General features: G+C 51.1%; 1 protein-coding gene across 1 annotated transcript; it reads right to left on the bottom strand.

The window, feature by feature from the left end:
• Positions 1-34: 34 nt before the first annotated feature.
• COL6A2 (collagen type VI alpha 2 chain) lies at positions 35-25,351 on the bottom strand. Its single transcript, XM_005430631.2, has 28 exons — positions 25,040-25,351; positions 20,848-20,985; positions 19,565-20,163; positions 19,071-19,091; positions 18,364-18,429; positions 17,890-17,943; positions 17,764-17,808; positions 17,561-17,587; positions 17,217-17,243; positions 17,071-17,115; positions 15,710-15,763; positions 15,241-15,303; positions 14,927-14,989; positions 14,394-14,483; positions 13,537-13,599; positions 13,094-13,156; positions 12,907-12,969; positions 12,377-12,439; positions 11,922-11,972; positions 10,934-10,969; positions 10,468-10,530; positions 10,162-10,224; positions 9,923-9,958; positions 9,656-9,701; positions 9,378-9,530; positions 8,754-9,206; positions 8,438-8,476; positions 35-1,421 (listed from the first exon to the last, which is right to left on the bottom strand). The coding sequence occupies exons 2-28, from the start codon at positions 20,954-20,956 to the stop codon at positions 814-816; spliced, it is 3,063 nt and encodes a 1,020-aa protein (XP_005430688.1). The 5' UTR covers positions 20,957-20,985; positions 25,040-25,351; the 3' UTR covers positions 35-813.

Genomic DNA, 25,351 nt, shown 5'->3' with positions numbered 1-25,351 from the left:
CCCACAACTACAGAAAAAAGAGGCTTTTTCAGGATAGGTTGGAAAAGGTTCGTTTATTTTTGCAGACAGCACAATTTGAATTCAAATCTGGGCATTGCTCAGCAGATACTGGTGGGAGGAAGGTACCATGGATGCTTTGAGCATACTGGGATGACTGGGAGGCAGCTCTGGTGGCTGCCCAGTATTTTGATGCTGGGAGTCATGCTGCCCCTCTCAGCTGAAATTCTGAGTGCAGTAATAGATGAGCAGGTTCTGATGAAGGGCAGAATAACAGAAGGAATCAAGGCAGGTGAGGCCCACAGGAAAATAAAGATCTTAGAGATGATTGGTGAAATTTAACATAGATAAATCCCCCCAAAGAAGCATCTGTGGAAGGCAGCAGTACCTCTCACACCATCCTGCTGTTCCCAGAAAGGTTGGGCAAGAGGCACTGAGAGATATTGAGAGATTGAGTTATTCATTGGTCCTGCTACACTGGAAAGGTTTCTTGCATCTCTGATAAGCCCTCCTAGGATTACAGTACATACACAAGTCATGGCTTGGTGTGTGCAAAGCTTTACAGAAATACTTCATATGGCTCTGTATCCTGCTTTGATCTGGGTTTTAATTAGCACCATAAATGTAAGATTCATCATGATGACTCTTCATCATGAAAATCATGAAAATCAATAAAGAGCTCTGGATTTTGGTTAGAAAGGAGGACCCAGAGGGCAAGTCTTCAGGGCTAGCAACCATACAGGGGGAAGAAAATACAACAGGTAATATCAGGGGTGTGTATATCAGTGAGAGAAGGATTGTGTATGTGCCCTTCTTTTAACAAATCCACCGAATGAACCTGTCGAAGAAGCTGGGCTGGGAGAGGCTGTCATAGTCTTTCTCCCGGAAGATGGCTGCCCTGTCTCCAAGGCCAAGCTTCAGCAGGACATCCATGTCCACATCCCTCCCCAGTGCCACCACCGTGGGCATGACATCTTGCTTCTTCATGGAGTTGATGGCCTCCTCCAGGTTCTTGCTTCCCGTGATGCCGTCGGTGATGAAGACGAAGGAGAGCTCGGCATTGCGCCGGGCAAGTCGCTGCCCGTTGCCTGGGCTGAGCACGATGTTGTTGATGGCGTGGATGATGGCTGACCCGATGTTGGAGGACGAGTCCAAGTACTTGATCTGTGCCAGCGCATCGGAGATCTCGGTGAGGTTGTGGGTCAGCGGGAAGACCACGTTCTGGTCCCGCTCACTGCCGTATTGCAGCAGCGCGATCCGGGCGTTCATGTGGTCACTGTTGCTCCGGGCCAGCGTCAGCTGCCGGGCCACATCCTCCACGAAGCGGTGGGCACTCTGGAAGTTCTGCTCCCCGATCCTTTCTGAGCCGTCCAGCAAGAAGACGACATCAACAGGGCGCTGGGTGCACTGGGCTACAGCAAGCTCTGCAGGGGGAAGAAGAAGACAGGAGCTGGGAGAATGAGAAGACTAGAGGATAATTTGGCTTGGAGGTGCTTCTGTGCATCCTTGTCCAAAGAAGGACCAGCCCAACCCCACTACCAAAGCCTGTCTTTACAGCTTGAAATGTAGGAGCTTTGCTTTTGATGTCCTCAGCTACTGGGCATTTAATGAATGTTAATTCTGGGACTGACCCTCGTGAAGTTAGACATGTCTGTGCATTTAAGTCCCAGAATTACGCCCACTGCCCTACATCAATTTCCAGCTCTTATTTGTGAGAGGAATATCCAGAGATTAATGGCAAGCAGCACCTGCAAACCTCTCAGTTACTTCAGGAGAGTGGTTTACTATCAGAGTTACTCTTATCATAAAATCATAGAATCAGAGAATCTCAGAATGGTTTGGGTTGGAGGGAACCTTAAGGTTCATCTTGTTCCAACTGCCTGCTATGGGCAGGGACACCTTCCAGTAGACCAGATTGCTCCAAGCCCAGTCTAATCATATAGAACATATGAATATATGCAGTGAATAAACTCAGGAAAAAACAAAAAGTAGAAGAAAGTAGCTGTCTTTTGAGTCAGCTGGTAGGGACCATGATTTCCTCCCTTTTCTGTAGTTATGTGCATTGCATTCAGTGTTCCTCTCAGTTCCTCCTGAGCTGGCAGCAGGGCAATGCCCATAGCACTCTCAAGCAGTGGGAGTGGGTCTGAGACTGAATCTTGAAAGGGTGAAGTCCCAAAGATGCTGCCATGTTGTGTTGCATCCCTGGCAAAGAATAGGAGCTTCTGGAGCAGCCCCATGTTGAGCATCCATTTGTGGCAACAAGGGCTACCCTTGCGGGTAGGAGTGTAACGTTAGATTGAATTTCCACACTATGAGCAAACCCAGCCTGACAGAGCTTCCCTAGTGCTGAACAGTGCTTGTGCCTGGGTTCAGCCCAGAACCAGGGAATCACAGAATCTGAATGGTTAGAAAAGCCCTCTGAGATCCTCAAGTCTGACCATTAACTCAGCACTATTGTGTTAACCTCTAAACCATGTCCCTAAGCACCACATCATGTTTTTCGAACACTTGGATGTATGATGTTTCCCTGGGCAGCCTGTTTCAGTGCCTGACCACCCTTTCAGTGAAGAAATTTCCCCTAATATCCAATCTAAATCTCCCCTGGTACAACCTGAGGCCATTTCCTTTTGTCCTCTCACTTGTTAACTCCTCTCCTTTGAAGCAACGAAGGCACATACTCACCTCTGCCCAAACTTCTGTGAGAAATGCTGTGTAAAGGCACGTTGATGCTGCAGTTCCTGGTACGCAGGCACTGCTGCCACAAGGATACCTCACCTTGGCAGCACCTGCACTCCTGGTCCTCACCTGCTCTGAGCAGCTGTGGAGGCGGAAAGGCAGGAAGGAATCCCCCTTGCAACCACACAGCGCAACACCTATGTGAGGGTCTGTGAAAGCAGGTGGGAGCAGGGGCTGTGCGTCGTGTTGGGGCAGTGTTAACAGCCTCCCCCAAGGCTGCCCACATGTTTTTTAAGACGACAAGAAAGCCTGAAGAACTCCTGGCTAAGCAGAGCGCAGCATCACTCCATGGAGCTTCAACAAGAGCGCAGTGCACATCTGATAGGAGCATTCCCCAGGCTCGCTGCTCAGCCCTCACAGCTGGAGAAAGCTGCTTTCCAGTGTTTGATAAGGTGCCTTTACATATGAGCTATCCCGAGGGAATGTGAGGCAGCAAAGCCTTGGGTTTGTCCTGTTCAGTGTCAGGCTCTGGTTGCAGCTTGTTCCCATTTCTGAGAGGCTGAGGACCTGAGCACCCTTTTCTACAGCAAGATTCTCATCCTAAGTGGAAGAGAAGCTCTCAAAGACACCATGAATTAGGCCAACCAGTGCTGTTGTGCTTTTAACTGGTGCATTGGTCCTTTTCATGCGGATCATGAATGCCTGTGGCTCACAGCTGAGGATGTCTAAGGAAGGCAACACAAATAATCAGAAAGTGATTTTTCTTTTTCATTGATTTTTCTGCCATTAGTGTGTGCAGAGCAGCCCCACCCATTCACATCACCTTCCTGCTTCTTCTAAAACCTGAGGAACTTGTATTTCCTCTATTCTTTCCCAGTGTTGACAGTGGAGATGAAAGTGAAGTGGGGACTGACATCCCAGACCTTTTTGGGGTTTCCTCCTTTCCTAGCTCCTCCTGTCTTTGGGGAGGCGTGGACCATCCTTTACACAGCTCCTTATCTTTATCACGTCCTTATTTTGCCCAAGAGCTTCCCTGAAGGAACTGCTATTGTGATGAAATCCATCTGGTTTTATCAGAGGGATTAGCTAGGGTTATGCTTAAAAAACCACTTCTTCACCCATTTGCCTCTAACAAGAACAAGCACAAATACTCCTCATGCAAAGAGACATTTTCTCCCTCTCCCCACCTCTAAAGAACTGAAGGTTTTTGAGAGGTAAAAAACTTTCTAGTGTTTTGCTAGGAATAAATGGCCACTGTGTGATGAAATTAAATAAAATCAACACCTCCTTAGCTGAAATCTTCCCCAATTCTCTCTTTGTTCAGCAAAATACTCCAGCACTGAGACCTTTTCCAATCAGTGGGATTTGGGAGCTTTTCCTCTGGTATCATGGCTGGGGCAGCTTAACTACTCTGAGTTCAGTCCTGCATCCCAGCAGGCTAAGTCACACTAATTTTGCAGTAAAAAATCAAGAGATAATAGGGAATTTGGCTTTGCACAGGCTATCTGGAAAATGCAAATTATGACCAGAGTCAGGCAGAGGCTGATCTTTTTGCTTTCACCTAAAACACACAGCATGTCATGGAAAGCCCTCAGAACTCTCTTCCCTCTATTCTGCACTGATAGCAGTAGAGTTCTCTCAGCAACTTGTCCCTGGGAGGAAAAAGTGCTGAAACCTTGGGGGAGCACTGCAGTAAGTGCAAAGCAGGCAATTCCAATGGCTGAGCTCGGCAACTGGCTCCACTTTTTACACCTGGAAATATTACAGCCACATTCCTGAAGATGGCACATCTCCCTCCTCCCCATTAAATATGACATTTGCTCAGTATACTTTATTGTAATAATACCATGTCAGTCAGAGTAAGCGCTTCTACTCCTGTGTCTGCACACAAAATTCCACTACCTCTAAACAGAGCTTGAGAGCAGTAAAACTGGAGGTGGGAAGGGCACTGGCCTGCCTGACTCTGCAAGCAGGGGCAGCTGAGCGGATGGAGATACCAGGCCTTGTCTAAACACGCATACCTGCAGTGCAGGTGGTGGCTCTGCAGTCTCTGAACCAAAGCACCACTGGGTGTGGATTGAGTAGGCTCTACTACATCAAGCTTGCTTTCAAACAACTCACATCAGTCAAGGAGTTTTGCTTTGGACCACCCAGCCCCACGTGACAGAATATCTGCCTTTTGTATATGGACAGGTACATGCTGTGGATTGTGACAGAGGAAACACAAATGTACAAGCAGAGAAAAAGGCCAGGGGAGACCACAAAGCTTCTGAGAGAAGCACTGCCCAGGTCACAGTGCTCCCTATAGAAAGGGAGGGTTGCTCCCTCTCCCATCCTGCTTGCTCCTTCCCTCCACACCCCCAGCTGCCCACAAGGGGGTCCACAGAGACATTGTGGTGAGCAGGGATGCACCTTGCTTAGTCAGCCTTGCAGGACCCGAGAGAGAGCCTGTGGTAACCGGGAGAGAGCATGCAGAAGATGCTTTGGAGGGGGTCCACAAGGACATATGCAGGAAGGCATGGGGAAAATGCATCATTAGGCTCTTGGCAAAAAAGCAGCAGGCAGAGCAAGAGCATTCCTTGACACTGCTAGGGAAAGCCACCATGGTGGCCAAGCTGGAGGGAACTGCTCCTTGTGTCCTGCCCCCATCTGAGTGCAACCAAGCCATTTCACTGCCTCTGTCTCTCCTGAACTAAAAGCATCTTCCCCTGTGCTGTCCCCTCTGCCACACAGGAGCGATGAGTTCCACCTCCACTCAGCCTCCACCTCCACGTGACCCCCGAGAGAGGCCTCAGCACAGCCCTAGCACAGTCTCTGGGTCCCCCACAATCTCACTGTGCACCATTTTGAAGGTGTCAATGAACAAGTCCATCCACTCTTGCCGCTCATTTCCAGTGGCAAACTTGGCTTTTTCGGCAGTAAAGGCCAAAGTGGCCACCAGCTGGGTGTACATGCTGGGGTCCCGGGATTCCCGCGTGGAGTTTAGGAACTGGGCGATCGAGTGTATGGTGCTGGGGAAATCTATGTTGACTCCCTCTTCCATGGGGTGGAAAATAAGTGGGTTTACACTCCCAGGGTTCCTGTCATCTGCAAGTGAGCGTCAAAAGAATATTTTCAGGGCTTGCTAGCAATGGCTGCATCTCTGAAAGCTACCTGGCTTTCCTACTTGCACTGCACCAGAGAAGAACAGAGCTAACAAGGACAGGAAAGTAAAGACCAAAGCCAGATTTTAAATCTTTCTGCCATTTGTGTCTAAGGAACCATGAGATTTGCCCTGAAATCTTTCACACATCAACTGACTCCAGCAAATTACACAGAACCTGAACTCCCCAGTTCCTACTGATCTGGCATAGGCACAATGGAGAAGGAACAGTGCTCAGGAAAAAGGCCACTTCCTTCTGCAGATGGGATTCACCCATCATGTAGCTTAGGACTGTGCTATGTGCAAACTGCCCAAGTGATGCTGTAAGGCAGACATCTAAGGGACAGCATTATGTGACCTCTTTGCCTGGCCCTCAGCCTCAGGGAAGTGACTGCAGTCACAGCCGCGTGGTGTCTGGGCTTGTCAGAACCCTGAGAGCCTCTGTCTGCACCTGGCTGTGCTGAATTTAACTTTGAATAAAACCCCAAAGCTCAAAGCAAAGCCTTTTCATCGGTTAGCAAGAGCCTCTCAGGATGTCATGCGGTCTCTGTGAAGCAAGTGATTAGTTCAGATTTGCTCAGCATTCGACCCTCCAGCATCCTGTTAGCACAGCAGTAACCGATGAGACACAAGGGGCTGTGCTGAAAATGGGAAGATCTCAGGTAAAGCCCTGAGGCAGCATGGGGGGAAGACAGGCTCTATGTGGTACCTGTCCCTGCCTGTGCCCTGCTGGCATTACCCAGGCTGAAGCTGGGGCAGTTGATTTGCCCCTCCAAGTGTCAGAACCATCACGCTGAGCCATGGGGCCAAGAACTGGGCTGGTTGAGCTGCCTCCCTGACCTGTCCGTATGGCCAGCCTGCAACACACGCACTGGGGATGGGTGTGCACTGGCCCACCCACATTCCCTCTGAGGGGCACCGTCTCCACCCAGAGGAACTGCATGGGAATTGGCACAAGAGAGAACCAGAGAAGCCCCAGGCCTTGACATGTGCCTTATGTCCCACCCCACCCAACATGTTCCCTTGCCACTAGGGAAGTGTGACCACTGCACATCCTTCTAAACGATGACAGCAGCGCAGCATGGACTGGCCAGTGTGGTGGGTGGGAGGCTCCTTGCCCAGAGACTCCTGAACCCATTACTTAAAATTTCATCTACCAGACCTAGGATAATTTTTGCCCATGCTGAAAGGGCACTTTGACAGGAGGCCAACCTTACCCAGCCTCATCACTCTACCTGCCAAGTTCTCTGGGGCGTAGGTCCTGCCCACACTTAGCCCAGTTTGTGTACAGCACGGCTTAAGGGATTCACTGAAGAGGGAACACCCTCAGATGCCTCCTCAAGCCATTCCTGTTCTGGTCCCCAGGGCTGCCAGGCACCAGCAACCAAGCCATTCCACTGCCTCTGTCTGATGTTCTCACCTTGCATCAGGAACAGGAACACCCAACTGCACTACAAGGAAAGGACTGACAACTTTGCCCTGCTTTGCAGGGCTTCGATGGCCCAAGCCCGGGAGAAACAAGCGTGCCACTGCTTGTGTTCCTCGGAAATGGGAAGGCTGCAAAGACCAAAACCTTTGAAGACACCTGAGCAATCACCAGTGTGGCCTGGGGATTTCACCTCCTCATGCACAGATTTGCAGGCAAAGCTCCTCAAAGGACACAGCAGAGCAGCTCAGCATCACAGTTGCACACTATGTCCCCATCATGACCAGGTGCAAATACTCAAAATACCAGAAAGAGATTTTAGACAGGAATAATTATAGATTTTCTCTGGATTTCTGCGCATCCTGGGAGCAGTTTTCCTTTCCTTTGCATGGAAACAAAGGGACTTACTTAAAAATGAAATTTGATATTCTGTATAAGGCTCAGTTGAAGCTGGGGGCTGCCACAAAAACATTCATGGCAAGAGAAGAGACAAAAATTGCAGAACAGGCAAAACCGTGGTCCTCTATAAACTTTGTACATCAGCACAGAGTTCATCTATAGTATTTAAACAGACACTGAGATTCAGACAGACAGGATCTCTAGGAATATGCGATGCACATCTGCCCCTTAACAAGCAAAATGTGAGCCAGTAAAGCTACCTTCAAGCACACAGAGCACCAGAGGATCCTTACTGTCTTTTCCTTTAATACAACACTCTGAGTTAATTGTTAATTAAATACAGCCAGCATTAGAGAAGCCAAAGCTTTAGGTCCACTACATTGCCATTTTCCAACTGATCCCTAATATCTGCTCTGCCTGTCACTCCCAAGGACCATTCTGCTAAAAAGGTCATGTGAGTGGGTGTTAAGCAAGGAGATTTTGACTTGAGTTTGGAGGTCAAAACCAAACTCAAGTCAGGCTCTCAGGAATTTGGATGGGGAAAAATATCAGGGATGAGCCATGCTGGTGCACTCACACAGTGCACTCGTACCTACCTGTGCAGAGAGCTGAGAGACAGGAAAAGAGCAGGAGATGAAACCCTGGGGCCTCTCCTCACGTAAAGTAACACTATTTCCCAAACTCCTGCCTTCCAAAGGGATTGAACAGGGTTGCCCACCCCACCTCCTACTCCTGAGAGTTGTGCAGTCTCCCCCCGGAGTCTGTGCAAATGGCACGAAGCTACTTGTAATGTTTACCTGTCTGACAGGGCAGCTCGGGGCAGACAACCTGTGGATCTGGAAGCAAAAGAAACAAGGAAAAATGAGCCATGTGTTGCCATCCCCTTTCACAGTTTGCACAGTAGGAGTGGCAGGACAGTGTCTCTTACAGGAACACCAAAGGACTGCCCCAAAAGGTTGGTCTGTATCTGAGGAAGGACTCTGAGTTCAGGGCTAAGGTCAGATCCCACTATGGATGACCCAGCTGCTGGCCAACTTACTGGCACACATCTCTGCCCCCTTCCCCAAACCCTGGGGCTCAAAACTCCAGCTCCATGCAAAGACAAGGACAGACCTGGGCAGAGCACATCCTCCATCTTGTCAATGAACTCCTCTGCCACTAGGTCTGAGAAGAGCCTCATCTTCTGGACTCGCTGGGGTTCGTTGCAGGCAATAGAGACCAGGGTCTCACTCTGCTCCGGCTGGTCGAACATGTCGCCTATGCCGATGGTGTTGACCACCACATCTCTGCCACAAAGAGCCCCGAGGTTCTTGTCATCATCCCGGGGGTCGTAGCGCCCGTCTGTGATCACCACAGCGAACACTTGGGCTTTCTTTCTCCTGCTTTCCTTGATGAGCTTGTTGTAGGCAAACTGAAGGGCAGATGGTGTCCAGGTGCCTCCAGCGATCCACTCCAGGCGCTTCACTGCTTCCTTGAAGCTCGACAGAGAATCAATGCGTTCATCATCAAGCTTGATGGCTTCAAAAGTCCCCTCGTGACTGTACTGCACCACCCCAACACGGGCACCTGCCAAAAAAGTGTCACATTACTTGGCTTTGCATCCTTGGGAAAAAGTGGAGAGAGTCAAAGAGCTGCCCAACTGGTCTGAAAAGACATGGAAAATAACCACTGAGGTTGAAGGGATCCAAGACCCTTTTCTTTTCCCCGTGCCCCACTGTGTCCCCACAGAGTCCAGACCTGTCTGTGACTTGGGGTCCTTGGCAATAGAGCCCAGCCTGCTGACCACGTTGATGACAAAATTCTTCTCCAGGGTGAAGTTGGTGTAGCCGATACTCTCGGAGCTGTCTATAACGAACATGATGTCCAGGGCACCGCAGCGCTTCTCACAGTCTGGGGAGAGGGGCAGGGGGAGGGAAACACAGGGGTCAGTGATGCTGGAAACCTTCTGGTGACCCCCTGTCCCAATCCCTCATGTGGTTGTTCCCCTTCCCTGGGGAGCGGTGATGTCAGCTCACCACAGCATCCGCACGTCTCTCGCACATAGGTCATCACATCACAGTCCTGCCAGGAAAGGGGTGCAGGGTGAATGCTTCCCTCTAAAGCAAAGGCTCCCCTTTCCCTTCCCACCCAGCTAGCCCTCCTCCCTCTTCCCCTGGCTCCCATGGGAAGCCACAGGCCACCTCTGCCAGGCAGCAGAAGGACCTGATGTCCTATTTTGTTCTTGGGCTGTGCATGGAAAAGCCATTATTGCCCCAGGAGGAAGAGTAGCAGGGGTTACTTACAGTCAGACCAGGATCTCCTGGTGGGCCAGGGGTCCCCTGTAAGAAGAGCACAGGGATTTCAGGCACAGTTTTCCCAAGAGTTCTTTTTCTGGGAACTAGATGTCAGAGCCATGAAAAATGTGGCTTTTTGCAGAAGGGGAAGGAGAAGGGGAGAAGGCCCACTGTCAGCCAGCGGACACATCTGGCAACTGTGTCCCCTCCAACAGCATCTGCGCAGACACAATGCCATGGGACTGTACCTCAGGGCCTGCTTCACCAGGTGGACCACGCTGTCCAGGCTCTCCTCCTGGGCCAGGATCACCCTGGGGAAGAAGTAAAGAAGAGTCAAATATTTCCTGGGCAATGCTAGTAATGCAGCCCCTGGTGTTCAGGGCCCCTCCTGACCCTCTGGTCAGCCCCAGCTGTGCTGAGCACAGTCACCAGCCTGCTACACCTGAGCTTGGGGACAGGGACCAGGCAGACAGCGGCAGTGTCATCCCCAGCATACAGGGCAGCGATGCGGGAGGGAGACACCAACCCTGCGGCAGCACAGGGAATCTGCTTACCGGCTCCCCCTTCTCTCCTTTGGTCCCTTGTACTCCTTTTGGTCCAAGCTCGCCTCGTCCTCCCTGCTCGATGGAAGGAGAAACAGATCCGGCATGGAGCACATCTGGATGTGCTCAGGCAGAGGTTCTGCTGTATCACAAACACATGCCTGCCTGGTCTGGGAGAGCATCCTCTAAAACAGCAGCTCACAGCACAGCAAACAGTGTTCATACAGGCATTAACCAAAAAAAAAAAAAAAAAAAACACCAAGAAACCTTCCAAAAATAGAAGCTCTGCAACACATTTTTCATATGATTTCAAAAGGAGATGGACTTGGGAGATATAATCAGGCTCCAGCTGCAGGGAACATCCAGGGCAGCTGCTGGCGGGTCTGGCTCCTTAGCCATTAACCCAGGGGGCTGGGAGACAACTCCGTGGCATTCCAGTCAGTACAAAAAAACACATGATGGAGACAAGCAGACTCACCTTGGGTCCTGGCTGCCCCTTCTCACCCTTGTCACCCTGCAAAAGGAGAGGAGGAAGAGGTCAGCCGCTGTCCAGGACTGGCCCCACACTGTGCACCAGTGTTGCGGTGTGATGTAATAGCCTGTCTCAGTCATTCCGGTTCTTTCCCCAGGTGTGCCAACAACCTCTCCCTTCGCCTCCCTTGCCGCCTGCTGAGTGCTGTCCGTCAATCTTGGCATTCCAGCAAGGGCGTTGTGTGATTGGCAGAGTTCAAAAGATGCCTCTCAGCCCTGGGGACATTGGGCCATCCAGCTGTCATTTGTCCCCTGAGACTTCCCCCCCTTACCTGGTTGGTGGGATCCCTACCCCTTCCCTCCCCCTCTCCCCGGGGTTAAAAGACACAGCAACCACGGGGTTTGGTTGTTCTGTTGGAGCTGGTGCTGCATTCAGAGGCCTGCGTGCCAGGAATAAAGCTCTGGACCCAAACCCTCCATCAGAACCCGACTCCTTTTCCTTCCCCTCGCCTTGAAGCCTCTCTACCAGAGGTAAAACCTGAGCTCCTGCATGCCTGGACTTTTCCCAAGCGCCCAGCTGCAGCATCCAGCCAGCCAAAGGTGTCTCTGAGGTGAAACCACCTCAGCTGCCACCCTTGGTCCAGCAGCAAGGCCAGACAGGCCCAGGCACATTCCATCCAGCAATACTGGTATTTAATTCCAATGCACCAGTACACCCAAAGATTGCAGTGAGGGGCAAAAAGCTGAAGAGCAGTTGTAGCTTCAGGCTGATGCTTGAGAGATCATCACCATGATTGGAACTGGGGTCCCCAGCACCTGATGGACTGTGACCAGGTTCAGTCCTGGTATTGAACCCCCTTTCTCCTTCACAGGCTCCACACATCTGTGATCCTGAGCATTTTTCTTCCTCCTTCCCTGTTTCCTCAGTCAGTTCAGATCCAACAGCAACGTCCACTCAAACAGATCTCCTCACATGCTGGATGAAGAATACGTACCTGAGGTCCTCTGGGTCCGGGGTAGCTAAAGCCAGGCCTGCCTCTGTCACCCTTTGGTAAAAAAAAAAGACTTGTGAGGTACCAAACCTGGCCCTTCTGACCTGCTTCTGTCTGTGACAGTTACAGCCATCTTCATCTTCCCTGGGTGTGAGACACCACCAGCAGCCAAGGCTTCTGCACCTGGGAATAGCTTTGGAATAGCTTTGCAGAGCAAGGATTTGGAGGGTCTTGGGGATGTCACATGCCAGGGATGCCCCTGAGTTTGCTCTGAGTGAGGAGTGTAATCAGAGCTCCTTGGTCAGAAAAAGACCTACATCTCTGCCCCATAGGGAGGCTCAGGTCTGATTATGAGGCACACAAGTTTCTGCTGTGAAAACTGCCTACTTTTTTTTCTTTTTAATAATAAATAAGTAAATAAGCCTTTCCAAATGTAGGGGTTTATTCATGAGCTTTACCTTTGGTCCTGGTGGTCCAGCATCACCTCTTGGGCCCAAGTCACCAGGGTCCCCACGTGATCCCTGCAGGACAGATTTAGGGAGAAGGCAGGAAGTGAGTGAGGATGTTCCCTGCTGCCCCCCAGCACACAAGGGACCCTGCTGGGGAAACCAGCTCTCAAGATGATGCTGCAGGACCATCTCTCTTGCTGGTGAGTTTACTGTGGCAGTGATTGTCTCAGCAGTGGGGGTCCCATGTCCTATAGAGCCACCTGGATGTCACAGCACTACTGCCACAGTGGCATGATGGACTAAGCACAGACCCGGGACAAATAGGTGCTTGTGGAGTCCCATCCTCTTTCTCCCCAGTGACCCACCAGTTCCAGAGATCCCTTCCACATTGTCATGGGAACACTCGATTTTGGAGCCTCCCTGAGAGGAGGTCGTGCAGGTTCTCCTTGGGAGGGACAGTGCAGGCAGCTTGTGTCAGCAGGGCAAGTTCTCACCACAGAAGGAGGGCATGGTCACACACATGCCCAAGTGTGACTTACTATCCTGCCTGGCTCTCCCACAGCACCTGAAGGGCCTCGAGGTCCTGGTAGTCCTTGTTCTCCCTGAACAGCAAAGACAGACAGAAGAACACACAGTGCATGAGGAGGAAAGCCAGGCAAGCTGCCCTGGATGGCACCACTGCTCCCCCTTGCTCCTGGCTGTCACCAAACCTTGCTCCATGCTTACCCTGGCTCCTTTGTTTCCAACCTCACCGGGCAGACCACGATTACCCTCTGGACCAGGATCTCCCTGTGAGAAGGGAAAGATATTCCTGGTCAGGGATGTCTCCAATGCTATCTGTGTGCATGGCAGTGCTTCATGATGCCCTTCTCAAACCCGGTGTTTCTTGGTTTGAAACATTGTCAGGGCAGTATGACCCCTGACTGTGTCTCTCAACCTTGAGGTTTGCTGCCCTTCATCCCCGCTCTGGACCAAACCCTGGAGGAGGAGGCTGTACCTGGTGCCAGTAGCACAGTGGGAGCACAGCACAGTGGGATCTGCATTCCCAGCTCTGGTGCTGCACGGACGCTGAATGGACACTGCATGGATGGTCCCTAGCACATCACACATTCCCCAGTGCTATACATTTGGGGCTTATTTGCAATAACCTGGGCAGTTGCTTCACTCACCCTTTCTCCTATGCCTCCAGGAGTGCCTTTGCTGCCTTTCGTCCCTGGATCTCCACGTCGCCCCTTGGCAGACACAGAAGTCACATGAATGGGGTGAAATGGGGTGAAAGGATGGATGTCACCTGGGCAGTGACCCCTGGCTGCCCTCCCTCCTCCCTCTGAGATGTACACCTGCCTGCTAAGCAAGTGGGCTCCCAGCAGCAGGGGAGCAGGGATGCCCATGCTTCCTTTTGGAAAGCAACAGGCAGGTGTGTTTCACCACAGTGACCACAAACATACCTGGTTCATTCCCTCAGGGTTAAAGACTATTTATTTCCAGCTCATCCAGTGTTGCTTTCCCCACTGGATCTTGCACAAGGGGACAGTCTGGCTGGGTTCTGGCCCCTTGGTGCTGGTGGAGCTGTGCCAGGGATCATCCTCTCCAACCCACTCCCCAAAATTTGCAGTGCCCCATCATATTAACTTGGGTCTGTGTGACACCACTGATATGTGACACTGCCCTTTTCACAGAGCTCTGCCATAATGACCACCAGATCCTGACTCTTTGAGATCCTTTAAGGAGCCAGAGCTTTGGGGAACTTGCCAAAGTACAGCCAAAGTGTCCCTGAGCATCCACAGAGGCCAGGGCTGTGTGGCTATGTGGGAACACAGGAGGCTTCTCTAAGGTGAATGGTTAACATCAAGCTTAGGATTATGGGAGTTCTGCTCTGTGAGGATGGGAGAGACAAGGAGATCAGCATCGGCACATCTTTTGGGATGCACAAAGCAGGACAGAGGAGTTTCTCAGCACTCATCCATTAAACTCTCTCAGGTTCCTGCAGTGTGCCCAATGTCCAGGGATCTATTCAGCCACTTACAGCCTCTCCTTTGGGTCCAGGAGGTCCCACTTCACCTTTCCTTCCCTTGGTTCCAGCAGGCCCTTGAGCTCCAGGGTTGCCTGGAAGTCCCTTGCAGAAGAAAAAGAAATACAGTTTGTTGGAAGAGAGGTCAAGGTGTGCACACACCTTCCATTTTTATCCCGTGTCAAGCAGTCCTCCTCGAGCAGAAATGTGTATGAGCACCCGGTTCTGCTTCCACACACCCAGCATGCCCACACGGCGTGAGCAGGGGGTCCAGCCTTGGAGCAGAGTCAGGCTTGTCAGCTGTTCCTTACAGCATCTGTCCAGCCCTGCCCAAAGCCAGAGGGGCTGCGGCTGCCCCATCCCTGGAAGTGTTCCAGGCCAGGCTGGACAGGGCTTGGAGCAACCTGGGCTAGTGGAAGGTGTCCCTGCCCACAGCAGGGGGTGGGACTGGATGAGCTTTAATGTCCCTTGCAGCCCAAACCATTCTGTGATTTTATGAACGGACCACAGTAAAACCCTGGAGACATTTGAATGCAGCATGAACCTACCGGGCTTCCTTTTTCTCCTGGGGGCCCCAGGGGTCCACTGCGACCAGGCCGGCCAGGATCCCCCTGAAAGAGCCAGAGAGCCGATGGTCATTGCCTGCCTCACCAGCACGCTGTACCCCAAGCAGCCCAAGGAGCAAGGCCAGCAAGGCCCTTCCCTCAGTGCCTGTGCCTGGTGATGAAATCCAGACCCCAAAGCCTATGAGCTCCATAAGCAGTAAAGGATTTAGGATATATATATAAAAATACAAGGAATGGTGTTTAGCTGTCCCCACTGCCTCTGCCCACACCCTGCTGTCTGTCCACAGCACTTGTACCTTTATGCCTGCATCTCCTCTTTCTCCTTGGTCTCCTGCATCTCCTGGGTAGCCATCAGGGCCCTGGGGAGGGAAATGACAAAGAACCACGCACTTCACATTGGGAACACTTCCATGCAGAATGAATCAAATAAAACTTCCTAATCAAATAACATTTCTTAGCCAGTGCTTAGAAAGTTGCTCTAGAGGCTAAAGTAATTTTTGCTTGTTGCTAATGTTCATGAAAGGGGCAATTCCTCCTCCCTATGTGGAGGGAAGGGACACTGGGGGCTCCCAGCTTGCTTGTCCACAGAAAGGAGGCACAGAAAAATCAAACCATGGTCCCCATTCCAGGGATCCCAGGTCTGGGATCAGATTATACAGCCAGTAGGAAAATGGGCTAGTAACCTCTCGTTGGCCACCCTTCTACCTATGTACCACTCAGCAGCTACATAAATGATATGCTGGTGAAAGAGTCAAGCATTCCTACCTTGTCACCAGGGTCACCCTTGCATCCTGGTGGTCCAATTCTCCCCAGCCTGCCCTGGAGAAATTACGTTCAAAAGGAAAAGACTGAGAAGTTATAGGTGGCTGAAGGGAAAACCCAGCGTTTCTTGCTGACATTAATAACGTTAATAATGTTAGCATCATCCGCTGACCTTATCTGTCAACAGCTAGAGAATAAATAGCAAGTGTATTCCTCGAACACGGAGAAAAGTGGAGAAGAAGAAAGCAGACTAAAGGAAATCAGGCAGGCTCATCCCATGAGTGTACCCTGAGAGATGGGAATGTCCCTTGAGGCTGGATTTGGCGGTCACTCATGTCCAGGATTGTGCTGCTCCTCTCTCACGCCTCTCCCGTCAGAGCAGCTTAGGAGTGCAGCAACCACTCTGCCTGACAGACACCCTGAGAGAAGGGACTGCCTTGCCCTGTGTCCCAAAACAGCTCTGTCACTGAGACAGTGCAGTGCTGAGTGTGCTGAGACAGCTCTGGGACAGAGGCTGGGGGCAGCTGAAGGGCTTTAGTGTTTTAGAGGAGGGAGTAGTGAAGGATGCTTTAGAGCAGCGCTTGAGGAGTGGGAAGAACTGTTATTACCCACAGATACACTGGGGGCTGGGTATAGGAAACTGTGCAAAGCCAGAGTGTGCTGGCCAGTGGACAAAGCCAGGGACTTTGCTGTGAGACCTTTGAATTTGTCTTTAGGGCTTTAATACTAAATCCAAGCTGTGGTTTAGAGATGAAGTGACAAACTGCCCTGAAAACCAAATTTCTGTGTCCGTGTCCTGTAGGGCTCACTAACAATCAGGATAAGGTATCTACACCCAAATTATCTGGCCTTATCACCTTCTCAGCAGGAGCACAGACTGGGTCACACATTCACATCCTGCAGAGAGCTTGCTGACCAAGGATGACACTTAATGGCATGGAGCTGTGGGGGGGATTTAGGCTGGATATTAGGAAAAGGTTCTTCCCCCAGAGGGTGGTGGGGCACTGGACAGGCTCCCCAGGGAAGTGATCACATCCCCAGTCCTGCCACTGCTCAAGGAGAGTTTGGACAACCCTCTCAGGCACAGGGTGGGATGGTTGGCGTGTCCTGTTGAATTGGACTTGATCTTTGTGGGTCCCTTCCAACTCAGCATATTCTGACATTCATTCCTGTGACCTGAATTACTTCATATATTTCTACAGAACATGCAGAATAATGTACAGATAAGTTCACAGGAACCTCAGCTGGAACAGAAAGCCAGCATGTGGGAGAGAAGAAACTAAACAGCCTTTGGAGATGAGAGAGGGTAAAGAAATGGAACAGTGGCAGCAACATTACAGGGTGCTCCCAGTGCTCCCAGTTACCTTCTGTCCATCTGTGCCATTCCTTCCTGCCAAGCCAGGGGCACCCTTGGATCATGGCAAAATAAAAAGAAGAGGGATCTGTTAACACACAGTCCAAGGGTTTGGGAGCTGGAAATAAGTGCAAGTTAGAAAATGCTCTTTCTTACCCTCCGTCCGTCAGATCCAATTTCTCCCTGGGAGAAGAAGAGGACAGGAAGTCAGACACTGCCTGCATCCCCCACCACCCTGCCTCCCCCTTCAGTCGCCATCCCCACCACCTGCCTCTCGCCCTCCATTTACATCCTAAACCCATTCCCACTTCACCAGACCGTGATCAAAGCCTGAAGGAGGAGACAGGCTTTGCGATGCCCTTGGAAATTCCTCCCCAGGCCCACAATTACACCTTAATAGAGTTACTATCCTTCCCCATCACAGCTAAACTCTCTGTGCATCAGAAAGGAGTGTGGTCCCTGTCAAGTGCCAGACAGCCATTCCAACTCTTCTTTCTCACCTTCTCTCCTTTCAGCCCTGGGACACCCTGGACAAAGGAAAAAAAATACAAAACCCTGTGTTAGTGCCTGGGCAGTCAGCAGGAGCTGAGCACAGAGGTGTGGGGTGGGAAATGGGCAGGTGTGAGGGAGAAGCAAAGTTTCCCTTGCTTTACCAAAAACCAGGGAATGCAAAGAGCTCAGCCATCAGCTATGTGATTCTTACCTTGGGACCGGGGTATCCGATCGGACCTTCAATACCTGGGTCGCCCTTCGGGGAGGAAGGCACGGAGAGTTAGCTTGAGGTCATCAGAGATGTAGCAAACTGAGGGGAGGATTTTCCACAACTCACCTGTCGTCCCTTCAGCCCCGGGGAACCTGGCTCACCCATGTTCCCCTTTGCACCCTAAGGAAAGGAAAAACCCAGCATAAGTCCAGGCTTGGTGCTGACTGAGAAAATGGCAGTTTCTAGGAGGTCAGAGCACATAGAGCTGGAGCAGGAGAGTGGGACACCCTTGTGCATGTGAGAGCCCTGCTCTGAGAGTGGGGAACTCAGTGACAACTGCTGCCTCAGTCCTGGTGTCCTCAGGTGCTCCAGTGTCTCTCTGCAAGGCTGGCAGTGCATCAGCCTCGGCACAGACACGGGCACACCAGTGTTGGCTGTGTCTTCAAGGGCCAAGATAGATGCTGGGGGATATTTCCCAGCTGGGTGCTACCTAAGAAGGCAGCTGAGGTGATGTGAGGTGAGGTCTAGGGCATCCTGCAGTGGTTGCGGCAGGCAGGGGTATTATTACCTTTCCCACAGCTAAGTGCCTTTCCCACTTACCTTCTGCCCTCTGTATCCCTTGGGACCAGGTGGCCCTGCAATCTCCAGGCAGCTCATCTTGTAGCACTGAAATACAAGAAATTAAACTGAGGTACTGATAGTGTGCATCCCAAACTCAGCTCAGCTCTGCACCCACAGCTCTCCACATTCCTCTCCCCACCAACTCAGGGCTAAAATCTATTGGATCAGGGCTGAAGCAGCAACAAGCACACAAAGAAGTGCTGCGCGTAAATTAAGAGTGGAAAGTTGCTATGAGCGTGTTCATTATAGCTTGGCTCTGGGCCCAGACTGGAGGAACAAGACTGCCAAGTGTTAGAGGTGGTGGGGGCTTGCTCATCTGCGGTCATCACGGGACGGGCATGTTCTTTGGAGCATCCCCTGCACAACCTCTGTGTGCCAAACCCTGCCCCTGTGGTACCAGCAGGGCAGGAGCTTCAGCAGGGGCACCATTTATGTAATATGTCTCCAAAATGGAGAAATGAGTTTATTCCATAGACCAGAACCCACTGCAGGTGAGGGGGAGGCAGGGAGTGAGTCCAGTGTGCCATTACAACACCTGGATAAGGGAATGTGTCTCTAGACTCTGCAGGTGGGCAGGGACCCATCCCATGCAGGTCCATGCTGTTCTGGGGTGTGAGCTGGTCTGCTCCAATTGGGGCAAATTAAACCTGTCATGTGGCAAAGACACAGAGATGCTGCTCACTCACCTCGCCGTAGGCTTCGTGTTTCTGCAAAGGAGAGAACAGGAGGAAGAAGATCAGTTAAGGTGCTCAGTCCCAAGGGGGAGACAGCAGCTCACCCTTGGAGGGGAGTGTGGTGGTAAGGGAGAGGAGGTGGTAAAGGTCCCCTGGCTGTAAAGATGCCCTCTGGAGAGCCCCTGATTAATAGCGCCTCACAGCTGAAGTCTCAAGGATGATGCTGATGGTGAGCACGTGTCTCAGTGTGGCACACTCTTCCACATGCCTCTGGATGGGGAGCAGGCTGGGGTATGGCCTGGTCTTCAGCAAGAGCCAGGACTAGGGTGGCAGCCTGCCCAGACATGCTGGGAAACGGAGACACAAACCAAGGCATCCTGGCTAACTACCAGAAAAAAGCTGCACTTTCCCTCCAAAAGGTTATCTCCAACAGCCAACAGAACAGAAAGCATCTCCCATCTGTGAACTGCTCCTCTTGTGCCCCCTGTTCCCCTCCTTGCACCTACCATAGCCTGGATGATCCTGTCGATGGTGTTGACATCGATCTCCAGGGTGTCCCTCTGGGTGATGGCGTAGTTGTTGCGGTAGAGTTCGTGCGGCAGGTTGGCGATCTCCCGCAGACCCTGCTCGTACACCTTCTCGCTGGGGGCCACCGCGAACAGCTTGATGCCCATGTCTCGTGCCCTCTCAGCCTGCATCTTCATCCCCCCACAGGGGCTGCCCGTTACATGGCCATCGGTGATGACCACCGCGAAGTTCACGCCGTTGGCCATCTGGGTCTGGATCTGCTGGGTCATGTTGGAGATTGCACAGTCCGTGAAGGTGCCCCGGCCCAGGTAATTAATGGCAGACAGCCTGGGCAGGTAAATGTCTTTGCTGCTTGTCAAGGGGCTGTAAATTTCTACCACGTCTGAGTAATGGAGCCCACCAAACTGCCAGGTGATGTAGACTTGATTCTGGTAGAGCTCGCTCTCCAGCTTATCGATGAACATGGGGATGAAGCGCTTTATTTGGTCCACGAGGCTCTGGATGGGCACAGTCTGCAGAGCCACGCTCTCCGAGGTGTCAATGATGAAGTAGACATTGATGGGGCAGTTCCTCTTTTCTGCATGGGAACATTTATTCAGACCATGTCAGAGCACTTCATGCACCCCCTTTGCTGTCCCCCAGACACTTGGACCAAGTGTGATGCCCGGAAATGCACAAGTCCCACCTAGCTCTAGAAGTGACACTTTGTGTTTGGGTCAGATGGTTCCCCAGTGACCAGGACTTCTAAGACCTGCTATAGAATCACAGAATAATTAAGGTTGGAAAAGACATCTAAGATTATCAAGTCCAACCATTAATCCAGCACTGCTCAGTACTAAATCAATCTTGAAAATCCTGCTTTTTTTGGTAAGAGTCCGGCTGGACCTGTAAATCACCTCTGCAGTATAACTGAAAAATGAGGAAATCACCAGATTTAAAGCGAACAATTTTCTGGCATCAGATAGAGAGCTGACTGCTGGCGACTGACCGGTGATTGTTACTGCATCTGCTGGGAGAGACCACCACTGGCAGACCCCAGCTCTTTCCATCTCTAGCCCTCTGCACACCAAAGCAAACATGGAAACATGATTTTGGGTGGAGGACGGTGTTCCCCACAGATGGATTGTTACCACAGGAGTGCAGAGGGCCAGGGGAGGTGGAATGTCCCAGTATCAATTCCTGGCAAGCAGGTTCTACAACTGAGCATTGTTTTTGTTAAAATTGCTGCCCACTAAGGTGACCCAAATTATTTGGTTAATACCTGCACAGGAGGTAGGACTGACATCTCCACCATCCACATCAAGCTGAGCGGCATGGAGAGGAACTAGAGCCACACAAAGGAGAGTGGGAAACAAGGCTTGTCTAAACATCTCAGGAGCCCCTCAGGATATTCAGATGCCTGTGGAAAAACACAGGTTACATGTCAAACATGATGCACAATCTCCTGACTCTGCTGGCATGACACAAAGCCAGCCTATGCTCCCTGTAAATGTTCCCTTTCACTCCCCACGGAGTGAAAGGACAAATAAAAAAATCTCTTGAAGAAATGCACATCTTCAGTGCTCAACCCATCACCATGCCTCCAAGGCCCAGCTGCATGTGGGAGTTTATTTCATGTAGGGTTATGACAACTTAAAGCATCAGAAGAGTTAGAGATCTGGTCTGAAAAGTTCTTAGGAATGTATGGAAGTGTTGAAAGGTGCATGGGATTCGAAAGGATATTCTCAGGCAACATTCAAGCAACACTTGTCATCATCGTGGAATATGGAGGAAGGGGAGATGCTCACCTTTGCTTCTAGAGGACCCCAGAACCAACCAACATGGCCCTGTGCTGGGCCAGAGATGCTTCTCTGCATGGTAGCCAACTCAACACTAACCAGTAAGGGGCATGTGGGATGTCTGTTATGAAAAAAAGGCCTGAATCCAGTCCAAAAAGACAGTTTCTTTCTTGAATGTTTTGGGGGTTTTTTTGGGTAACTTTTGGAAGAGTCCAAGGCTTGAAGGGACACTGAGCATGCATTTGGTGGCAATGGCAATTCAGGGGGAGGGCAAGTGAGCAATGCAGCTGAGTTCTGCCACAGCTGACTGAGGAACAGCATTACTGAAGAACACAGGCAACTCAGCCCTCCCTGGCTTCCCTTGAGACCTCTCTCCACATGGTGCCCTAGCTCTTGCCTGGTGGGACATGTCCCCTCCCAGTTTATAGTGCCAGCTGCAGCACACCTCAGGCTTCTGCAAACTGGTTTATGCTGGAAACGTAGGTGTCAGTGCTGCTGAGACCCCGCAGCAGTGACAGCCCTCCTCCACACTAGGGCTTGTGCTTATGAAAGAATTTGGGTTCTTCCGTCTAGAAAAGGAAAGGCTCTGGGGTGACCTTACAGCACTGGCTGGTACCAAAAGGGTCAACAAGAGAGCTGGAGAGGGACTTTGGACAAGAGCCCGGAGTGACAGGACAAGGGGGAATGGCTTCCCATTGCCAGAGGGCAGGGTTATGTGGTGCGTTGGGAAGAAATTGTTCCCTGTGAGGGTGGGGAGGCCCTGGCACAGGTTGCCAAGAGAAGCTGTGGCTGCCCCATCCCTGAAAGTGTCAAAGGCCAGATTGGATGGGGCTTGGGGGAACCTGGTTTAGTGGAAGATGCCCCTGCCCATGGCAGGGGATGGGGTGGGGTGGGGTGGGATTTCAGGTCCGTTCCAACCCAAACCATTCTACGATTCTATGACGTCCCGCATGAGTCAGTGTGGCTAAACTTCCATTGTGCTGCAGAGAATAAAAGGGGTATGGCAGGGATAAAACACTTTCATGCTAAACGGGTGTTTTAGTTAAGATCAAGATTCTCCCTCTCTAAGCCTACTGCAGTCTTTCCTTGTTTTGTTTGCCCTTCATAAAACAGAGCTGCAGGAGATCCTGATCTTTTGTAGGACACAACAGCTTTGAGCCTTCAGACAGCACCATTTTGAAGCCAGCCTTTAGCTGAGGAAGATGGAGACAACTTTTGGAGAGGCTGGGAGCACTGAGGGTTTTGGCCAAGTGTCTGACTCATCACTGCATGCTGAGTTTAACCACCTCCCTCTCTCCCTCCTTCTTTCCCTCAGCGTGTGTGGGTGGAAAGGCACTGTAGAGCAGAGCAGTTGGCCTGCACAGGCGACCAGGACCAGCTCTGGCACAGGACAGCTCCTGCCCAGAGCCCCTGGGGCCTGGGACTGGGTCAGTGAAGCACCACAGCCTTGGACTCTCCATAGGCAGAACAACGAGGCAGGGAAGTGACTCCTGAAAACACAAGACACAACTCACTTCCCTGGGGTCCTCTTGCACCGTCTCCTCTACTCCACTCTGCACCTTGAGCTCTCTTAGTCTCCTGCTCTCCCAGCTTCCCATCCCGTATTAACCCCCCTGGATACACGGTGGGAGGCTGTTGGGAGCTCCAGTGCCCACCTCAGGGGCATCCACGGCTGGGGTGGGTGATGCTGCCCATTTTGTCATCCTCAGAGCACCACCAGCTGTTGTGACGCTCTTGCAAACCCCATAACATTTGATATTTGACTTAAAGTCCCACCTGCCACTGAAAGATGCTGAGATGGAAACCTCAGATTTCACCGGTATTTCAGACTAACTGTTTTCTGTATGTTGAATGCAATTTTTGAACACAGTTCAAAAAACTAATGCAAAGAGCAAACTGGGAGCTGACTCATAATGCCTGAACACTTGGGTCTGCCCATCCTGTTCTTCCTTGACTTATCTCTGTGCCAGAGCAGGACCTTTGTTCCTATGAGGCCTTCTCTCAGTATTTGTATTTTTGAGTGTATCACCTCCTTCGCCCTGCACACAAGGGAAAAACAATAGGCAATCTCAAGCAGTGGATCCTCTGAAAAATTTTTGAGGGCACTGTCTTGCACCATTCTCCCTGAATGAGGGTCTGTGCTCCTACCTCAGGTGCAGAGAAATGCATAGTCTTTGCTGGTCCCACACGGAGATTCCAGCTGACCTGGCTGTTACGCACATAACTGAAAATATATGGATTTATCTAGACAGAGACCTGCAAAAGAGGGGCCTCACAGGAGGACCCAAGTTCTCTGCTTGCTTCTCTTCCAACATGAGCAACTGAACCAAAAGTGATATTATGGCAAAGAATTCACTTGCAGTGGCTCAAATGTGCAAATTATATCTGGTTATTTTTGCTCACATATCTTAGTGCAAATCCCAGGTACTACTTTGAGCAGATCCCAGTGCAGTGGAAATGTCACCTCATGCACCTGGCCAGGCAGAGCCATGGTCTGCTTTATCCTATACATTGATATTCCTGAAGGTCCCCCTGGTGCACTGTGTATGTCTCCTCCAACACCAGAACACCCATTGTAACTGACCAAACTGTTCCCCAAATTCCCAAAAATCGAGATGCTCGGCTGTCTAAATTAACACTGCCTTCAAGGAACTTATCTAAAGCCACATAAATTTAAAGCCACACATACTGCATTCCTCTCAAGAAAGGAGACTTATGCTGGCTGTGCTAAAATATTCAGAATAAAGTTTGAAGCCTCCCTGCTGCTCAGTCCCAGCATTTTCCATGGCCATGCCCAGCATGCAGTGCCTGTGGTGTCACTTGCTTGTGCATGCAGCATTTTCTCCACTCAGATGTTTGATAAATGAAACTAGAAAAGAAAAATATGTCCCATTTGGAACAAAACTCTTTTAAATGCACCTCCTCTTCCTTCCCATTTGTGTGCCTGTGGTTTACATGCTGCACAAGGAGGGAATTTCAGTGCTGGTTGCAGCCACTACAAAAACTCGCCTTGTAATTTTCATCCCTGGGCAGAGCACCCAGGGGAGAGGTTTCAGCTACAGACTTCAGATCTTCTCCAGGTATTCCATATAATTATCCAGAGATATCAGCCAGGGAAAGCCTGGTCTGCAGGAAGGCTGAGGGGAGCAAACCCCTGCCACCAAGTGCAATGAATTCCTAAATGTGCTGCCACCTCCCAAAACAGACGAGCTTGTGCTGATGTAATTCAGCAAAAATAGGAGACAGGGACCACAGGTGAGTCTAAATCACATCTTCCAAAATCCCAAAACTGAAGTGGAAATCACATAGCAGAGCAGTTCTCTGCCCTGCTCCTATCACTTCACTGTTACTGCTGAACTAATCCACCCCCTTCAACTGAGGGATTTTCTAGACCTGTAGCCCTGGCAGTTTGTGGCCCACACTACTCACACCTGGAAAAAAACCCCAAAACCTTGGGAAAACACCCAAACTAGCCAAGGCCTGAAAGTAAAGGAAAAATTTATATTCTCTTATAGCAGTTACTGTCTAAATGTGAAATAGGCACCTTGCTGGAAAGCCAGTGAGCAGCAGCAGGCACGGGCTGAAATTTCAGACTGATTTATGTTATTCCCGGCTGGAGCTCCGCCAGTAAGGAGCCACAGAACCCCTGTACTCGGAGTGAAAAAGTCTGCCTACCTGGAAAATTAGGTCATCAACACTTCGCCCCCAAATCCCTCTGCAACGTAAGGAAAAAGGGCTCTGTGGAGTGGCCGGTGTCAGGAGGGCTCCCGCATCCCCGGCTGAGGGTGGCTCCGGGCTCTGGGCGCTGGGATGTGCGGGATGAGTGACCGGGAGGAGCAGCGGAGGCGTCTCCAGCCCAGTCGCGCTATTCCCCGGCCGCCTGGAACTGCCCTCCGAGTTCCTCCTCCTCCAGAATCGGCACTCTCGTTTGCAGTAGCTCCGGACATCCACGGAGAGTCACTGTGGGTCTACCGAGACCTGGCAGGG

The sequence above is a fragment of the Geospiza fortis genome, unplaced genomic scaffold, assembly GCF_000277835.1.
Source record: "Geospiza fortis unplaced genomic scaffold, GeoFor_1.0 scaffold474, whole genome shotgun sequence".
In the NCBI taxonomy this organism is placed as follows: domain Eukaryota; kingdom Metazoa; phylum Chordata; class Aves; order Passeriformes; family Thraupidae; genus Geospiza; species Geospiza fortis.
This window is presented reverse-complemented; position numbering and strand designations above follow the sequence as displayed.

Excerpts from the sequence above, each read along its gene's own strand:
- COL6A2 (XM_005430631.2), bottom strand. The coding sequence starts at position 20,956 with ATGTTTAGACAAGCCTTGTTTCCCACTCTCCTTTGTGTGGCTCTAGTT. Across the intron at positions 17,588-17,763 it reads TCGGATACCCCGGTCCCAAG|GGTGTCCCAGGGCTGAAAGG; the intron begins GTAAGAATCACA and ends TCCTTTGTCCAG. Across the intron at positions 8,477-8,753 it reads GGAGGATGTGCTCTGCCCAG|ATCCACAGGTTGTCTGCCCC; the intron begins GTCTGTCCTTGT and ends TTTTGCTTCCAG.